General features: G+C 38.0%; 1 protein-coding gene across 1 annotated transcript; it reads left to right on the forward strand.

The window, feature by feature from the left end:
- The first annotated feature begins 427 nt into the window (after nt 1-427).
- Nucleotides 428-5,457, forward strand: LOC103401454 (beta-1,4-xylosyltransferase IRX14-like). Its single transcript, XM_029094080.2, has 3 exons — nt 428-1,521; nt 1,775-2,335; nt 4,808-5,457. The coding sequence occupies exons 1-3, from the start codon at nt 788-790 to the stop codon at nt 5,043-5,045; spliced, it is 1,533 nt and encodes a 510-aa protein (XP_028949913.2). The 5' UTR covers nt 428-787; the 3' UTR covers nt 5,046-5,457.
- Nucleotides 5,458-7,972: the final 2,515 nt, after the last annotated feature.

Below are 7,972 nucleotides of genomic sequence, written 5' to 3' on the forward strand. Positions count from 1 at the left end.
TTGTTGCTTACGCAATGAAGAACGTTTGTCTTTGTATATAAGTTTTGTGTTCAAATCTATCATTGTACAAAAAAACAAAACAAAGCCTTGTGCCAGAATAGTTTGGTTTGACATTTCTCAAGTTATGAACCGATCTGAAGCCATATCACATACAAATCGAAATTATTCACCTAAGAATTAGATTTGACACAAGCCAATGTTTTACGACTGACATTAGGGGTAATTAAGTATGTTTTTAAGAATTAGATTTGACACAAATCAATGTTTTTCGACACGACCTATGATCTAATCAATAATTTAAATTAGAGGTAATGTTATTATGTTTTTCTCCTCTTATATATATATTAAATAAATAAACTATTAATTTAATTAATTTGGAAAATTAAAATAGAATATCGTTGCGTGCATTAAAACCAAAGCCTTCCCTGTCCGAAATCGCACAAAGCCCGTCTGCGCCTTTCTCTCTCCTCTGTTTGAAAGTGGACAAAGAAATGCTGAGAATAAAACTGAAAAACCAACCAATTCTAACAACTTCGAATTTCATTCTTAAATTCGAAGAAATCTCTGATTAAAATTAACAAATCACATTTTAATTACGTCTTAATCATCCCCACCATCCCCAACCTCTCTCTCTCTCTCCTTTCTTTCTCTCTCTACAGAAGCTCAACTAACGTCAAAGGAACTCAAGGGATATAGTGCTCCAAAGACCAACACAACAAACGAACCCACCTCTCCAACTCTTGACCTCTGCTTTCTCTCTCTAGGATTTGTGTGTGAGAGAGAGATTATGAAGCTCTCTGCTTTGCACCAGAGCTACCTCACCCGGCGGAGCAACAGCTTCAGGGGATCGGCGCCTTTGGACTCCTCATCTGACGGCAAGTCGCCGCCGACGCTGTCCTGGCTCCTACTCCATGGCCTCTGCTGCCTCGTCAGCCTCGTCCTCGGCTTCCGCTTCTCTCGCCTCGTCTTCTTCTTCCTCTTCTCCACCTCCGCTTCCAATCTCTATCCGGCGCCGTTTCGGTCAGTTGCTGATCTCACCGTCAGAAATCTAGAGCTCCCCGCGAACCCGGTCCAGAATCTCGAGTTTAATCTCAACAGGAACGCCACCACCGCCAGCTCCAGCAGCCGGGTCATCGTCGGGCGGCATGGGATCCGAATCCGGCCGTGGCCGCACCCGAACCCGACCGAGACCATGAAGGCGCACCGCATAATTGAGACGGTTCAGAGGGAGCAGAGGAGGCAGTTCGGAGTCAGCAACCCCAAAACGGTCATCGCCGTCACGCCCACCTACGCTCGGACCTTCCAGGCGCTGCATTTGACTGGCGTTATGCACTCGCTGATGCTGGTGCCGTACGACGTCGTCTGGATCGTCATCGAGGCCGGCGGGGTCACCAAGGAGACGGCCTCGATTGTGTCCAAGTCGGGGCTCCGGATCATCCACGAGGGGTTTGATCAACGGATGCCTAATACTTGGGATGGCCACCACCTGCTGGAGGCTCGGATGCGGCTTCGTGCTTTGAGGTGAATTCTCAGTTTTTAATGTTTTATTTTCATTTGTTTACTTCTGTTAATCAGTTATTCTTCGAAAATTGCGGTTAAATTTCATGGAAGATGAAAAATGAAGCTTAACCAAATGATTGTGGATATTCTAATTACACTGATAATTCTGTAGTTATTATTATTTGTCAGAATTAAAGCAATTGAAGATGTGTTTAGTTTGTAAAATGTGGGTTGCATTTAGTTTACGAGTTTGACTTTGTGTGCAATGGAGCAGAATTGTGAGAGAGCAGAAGCTGGACGGGATAGTGATGTTTGCGGACGATAGTAATATGCACAGTATGGAGCTTTTTGATGAGTTGCAGAATGTGAAATGGTTTGGTGCTGTTTCGGTGGGAATACTTGCTCATTCAGAGAATACAGATGAATCGTCTGAGTCCACAGTTCAGAAAAAGGAAGAAGGGGAGAACCTGTCAATGCCAATTCAAGGTCCTGCTTGTAACTCTTCCAATAAGTTGATTGGTTGGCACACCTTTAACACCTTGCCCTATGAGGGAAAGAGCGCAAATTACATTGATGATCGAGCACCTGTACTACCCAATAAGCTGGAATGGGCTGGGTTTGTATTGAATTCACGGTTGCTTTGGAGTGAAGCTGAAGATAAACCAGAGTGGGTTAATGATCTAGATGGTATTGGTGGGGCTGATGAGCTGATAGTGAGCCCTCTATTCTTGTTGAAGGACTTGTCTTTGGTTGAGCCACTTGGAAATTGTGGACGCCAAGTTTTGCTCTGGTGGCTCCGTGTTGAAGCTCGTTTTGATAGTAAATTTCCTCCCAGGTGAGTCTTTCATATTTTGCTTATTGTATTCAACACTATTCCTATTGATTCAACGCAGTTTGGTTGTTCATTTTTGACCTGTTGATGATACACAAGCTAGGTGTGGGGGTGCTTCCTTATTTGCTTTTTTGTATCTTATGAACCCCAGTGGGTGATGTATATGTTATCATATACAACACCGGAAAACTACATGATAATTTTAGAAAATTTTTGTGGACTTAGGTAGACATTTGCCAGCCAATTTAGGATATTTCTCGTGTCTAACACTCAAGTCCTGTGCCTAGATTTTGGGAACTTTTCCTTTACAACACATTCAGCATGATCTTTATAGTGTGTCTCATGACTGTTGGTGCTATGGTGTTGTGGAGTCTCTATATCCCAAATCCTGTGCCCATTTCCACCTAAAATATCCACAAATATTACAATTTTTCTTGATCCAATGTATTAATGGGAGACTTTATCATTTGGTCCTTTTCCTACTACCTGTAGCCAAAAAATGGCTAAGTGGTTATATGTACTAGTGTAAATGCCGCTACATTATATTAGGACTTGACTAAAAATAACTTCTCCCCCTAGTCATTAGTCATATTGTATCTAGAAATCAATTCAAGTATTAGCGACACTTGCGATTTATCCCAACTGATCCAGTCTATTATAAGATTCAGATTCATGGCACATATGGCATATCCATTTGTGCTTAGTGTCTTATGTTGGTTGATATGAGAATTTAGAGCAGGATTTGATGAGCCAACGCATTACATTTGCATGCAAGTTCTCATCTCACAATCTGAAAAAGACATGCTAGTATTGGACTTGAATTGACCCAAGTTGAAATAAGATGTGACTTCTCAATAACCACGTGATAGAATTTCTATTGACAAGGAAAAAAATGATCAAATTTCGTGGATGAGATTTATATGATCCCTATTTAACACCTCTTTATGTAATTAACATATATACCTACTTGATTCCCTTCCTCATTATTTCCTGTTCCAGCCTTTATCTATCCTAGAGAAAGTAGGACCTTGTAGGCTCTATATATAAATTGGTAATATCATTTGTGTTTCTTTTTGGTAAAGAATGACCTTAATTAATATCATCAGGAATAAACATGTCTTTTTGTTGTAATACCATAAGTGTACCTGTAATTTTTTGTAATACCACAACTACTACCCTTTAGTATGTTTTTTCAGTATGGTAAAACAATTACTACGGTTGAAGGAAATTAATTTGCAAAATGATTTTGAAAATGTAAATTGTTTTGGAGAAACTAATTTTCTGATTAGTAAATTTTCTAGCATTTTAAACTATAATGTATGTAGATAACAAAAAGATGAAATAGTTATCATTTTATTCTTCTAGGTGTTGCGATAGTCTTATTATCAGTAGCTACTAGAAAAATATGGCATTTGAAATGTTTATCGGTCAGTATGTGAGAAAAATTATTTTGTAGAAAGGCATTTTGGTACCCAAAGTTAGTAGACATTGCAATGGTAATCAGTCTTATTCTCATTCTAATTATAGAGAATTAATTAGCATTTTAATGGGAATATAATATTCCCGTTCCTTCCGATTTATTAATTAATCCTGATTCAATTAAGTGCTGTAGCATTTTGAAGGGGTGACCGAGATTTCAGAAATTTCTGGTTTATGTGCATAGCTGATGGCGGTTGTTGTTTCATACCAATCTATGTTGGATATGTGAAGTATAATGTATCACATATGTGCTGTATGTAATTGCTGTCTCACATCCTAACAGTTGAAAAATATATCCTATTGTATCATAGATTCTATAATATGGAAGGTCCACTCAAGAGGGTTTTTGAGTGTTCAAGACATAATTGTTGTCCCGCATTTTTTATTTGGTGTCGCATTCTTTTTCATGTTATCACGATGTCCTCATATTTTATGATGCAGCTTAGAGTATTGTTTCCAGTCCCAAGTATATTAGTCCCATCTTTTCGTTTCTTAATAAAGCAGGTTGTGTAATTTCTAAGTTCCCTTTTGTTTATTGCATCGTTATAAGTCTTTCCTCTCCTTTTTTTTTCTCTTTGGGCTAAAGGGTATTCTAGGTTCACCCAGGAAGAAGTGATCTAAGTCCCCCGTTACGTGTGTGCAAAGACTTGATTCCATTAACTCCTCGTGAGGGCAATTCTGATTGGAAACTTGACCTGCCTTTATGAACTTGTACAAACCGCACGTAGTATTTTGTGTTTGTGTTTGTATGCTCCCATGGGACATTGTTTATCATTTCTTTGTGATCTGATAGTTAATAGTGAAATTTTACCTCACAAGAAATGAATAATATATTGGGTGTCCATGAGTCTGTCTTATTATTTGTTTTGTGTGAGACATCAGCGATCGTATTTAGTGTATAGTTACATTTGATTCTCCATGCACTCAGCTTTTTATCACGTTAGCATGATTCCTCTGCTCTCTGTTTGATCATTAGTTTGAATTTTTCTTGTACAGATGGACTATCAACCCACCTTTGGAAATCACTGTACCATCAAAACGTACACCATGGCCTGATGCTCCACCTGAACTCCCATCTAATGAAAAAACAGAAACTGCAGTTGAAGAGCACACAGTGAAGCGTCCTATAAAAATCCGTGCACCCAGAACGAAGAGAAGTTCTCGAAGCAAGAGGAAGCACGAGACAAAAACGATTGACATGCAGGCTTCTGCAAGGCATACTGAACAGGACTGAAACACTTGCCATCAACGCTCAAAATATGTAGTGCTGTGTGAATTTGAGGCTTCAGTCTTCAGCATTGGGAAAATTTATATGAAGATGCATCGAAAACTTAGTTGAAGAGGCCGAGAAGCGTATGCTGTCAGCAGGCACGTACAGCGAGGTACCTTTATTACGGGGGCTAGTTGATCGTGCATTCGAGTTTGATTCTTACCTTAGTTTCACAATTTTTTTTCTTTTATTTTTATTTTTATTTTTATTTTTATTTTTTGGGATGTGGGTGCTTGATTTTCTGGCCTCATGCAAAATGTAGGTCGTCGTCGTGACCAATTGAGTCTGCTGCATCTTCTGCCTTGCAGGAAGTTGTATTTTATATGCTCCAAAATGTTACATATTCTTCTAAATAGAAATCATAGAGTTGTGTTCAGTTGGATTGCGTAGAGAAATGAAACGATACAAAATATAATAACAACTTCCCCATTCATTTCCCCAACACTGCCCTTTGTAATTTTAGTTGAAGCCATACCTGACCGAGCAATTGCCCTTACTGCCCATTATAAATTTGTGGAGGAAAAGTCAGGTTTCGGGCCAATGCAATTTGGAACCTGAAAAAATGACCTTCGCACACTCCGTTAATGCGCATGCATGCGGCATGCTCTTGTTTATTTATGACATTTAAATTGAATAAAAATAAATAAAAATAAATAAATTAAAAGATACGAGGAGCATCTTGTGGCTCCAGCGAGCCGATCATAATATTCCAGAGTTTCCGCTGAATATATCGTTAACAGTAAACTCTGATGGAAGCAATTGTGGGGTCGGGAATCTAGAAGAATGGCCCAAAGAGGACAAGGTGAGCAAAACCGTCGGTTTGGGGTCCATTTTTTTTGGATAAATAGGCTAATATTAAAGGAAAAGGTCGTGGATGAGGGCAGCTGAGGCGACACTGCCCCACACCTCTGGGGGGTGCCGCATGCCTTGGGGCCAATGAGGCCATTTATAAATTTACGTGAGAAAGTTAAAATGAGAGCGAATTTAGTGGAAAATTTACGTAGTATTCAATGTTGTAAGTGTTTTGATTGTTAAGTTGATTTTCTTTTAGTTGTTAGATTTGATTTTCCACAACTATTAGATTATTATTTCTTCAATCTTAGTAATTTATTTTTCATACCAATCAGTATTACAAACTATTAAAGAAGAATAGAACTTGTTCACCTTTTGTACACATTTAGGTTAATTTGTTCAATTTAACGACTAAAAAGAAAAGTAATGTACAACAAGTGAAAAAGTAAGTGTACGAAATTTGTTCTCCAATTAATATTATTATCATGGGATACCACACGACATTCCTAAAGTGTTGGTAAGTCCAAGAGGTTAGGACGGTGAAACCCAAATGCAAAAGCCCCCACCTTTATTCTGTCGGAGGGTGGTGTTATTTTATGTGGGCGCTGGGCCGCTGGCTCACTCACAAGAGGTGTTAGTCCGAGTGCGATCCAAGTACAGGAGTTCTTATCCTCTGTGTTGCCTTGCCGCACAGAGGGAGCCTTCCTCGAGACTTCCTTCGTGAAAATGGACATGTTTTCACTTTTCATAATCACGATCGCTATCCACGTCTTGTGTCGTTTCATTTTCTCTCACAAAGTATGTACTTACCTATTTTAAAGTACCAATAATAGTTTTCTATATTCATATTTATGTAAATACGGAACTTTGAACACAATATATGAAATTCGACTCGAGAATATTCTCTCTTGTTTCATTAGATAGAAGAGGTATTTGTCGGTTTTTCATCTGAACTTGTATAGAGCTGTTAATTTTTTCCTTCAGTAAGTGGCATTTTACCACAATAGTGAAAATGTGTTGAGTTATTTCATAACGACGTGAGTTCGAACCTCGTTGGTGGCTAATATAACAAAATTTATCGTTTGACAAAAAAATAAAAAATTTTCCCTTAGAACTTTAACTTTAGCCGATTCCCCTCTAAAATTTTATAAATAGCCAATTCCTCTAACGTTAGATTTTAAAATTTTCATTCATCTAATTTCCCATTCTTTTTTGGCTTCATACAGTTGTCATGTATTGTCTCCGTGATCAAAATGGATGGAAAATTAGATGAATTTTTTAAATCTAGCGTCAAGCAAAAAATTGGCTATTTATGAAAGTATAGGGGGTAATCGACTGAAATTAAAGTTCAAGAGAAAATTAGCTAATTATAAAAGTTCAGGAGAGGTAATCAGCTAAATTAAAGTTCAGGGAAGAAAATGACAACTCTACACAAATTTAGGAGCAAATCGATAAATATGCCTAGATAGAATACAACCGTACTTGACATTTAGGGTATTGGTGAGTTAGATATGCATGTAGGAGTCGGCTCTTGGAAGGTTAAATCATTCTTATGGCTAGCTAGGGTTTTTCCCAAACTCCATAACCGGCGATATGGGCCAAATTAATGTATGGCTGCTGCTATATAGTTATTAGGGAGAGAGATTGGGTATGGGTGGAAGGTAGTTGATCCATTTGCTCTGTGTGACTGTGTCACATCGACTGTTACTTGGATATCGTATTTGTATTCGTATCGTATCATGTATTAATTAATAACGTGACCTAACAGTCCAAGTGAAAGACAATGTAACCATGTAAGTTGACCCTTCACCTATGTCTGCATGCCATATGATTTTTTATTCCATTTTATCCCAGTTTACCCTAGATAATGGAGAACATGCCATACATTATCTTCTTGTTCAAGTTCTCTTATCCTTGAAGATAATTTCCTTTTTATTATTTTGTAAAAATACTTTTTTTTTCTAACTTTTTGTAAAAATACTTGAGTATGAAGAAGCTTTTTATAATTAGTAGGATTCAAATATCTCAAATTAATTATTATTATTATTATTATTAAGAAGGGTTTGAGATCGAGAATACTAGCTGCCTTCATAATATTT

This window comes from Malus domestica, chromosome 15 (assembly GCF_042453785.1).
Source record: "Malus domestica chromosome 15, GDT2T_hap1".
In the NCBI taxonomy this organism is placed as follows: domain Eukaryota; kingdom Viridiplantae; phylum Streptophyta; class Magnoliopsida; order Rosales; family Rosaceae; genus Malus; species Malus domestica.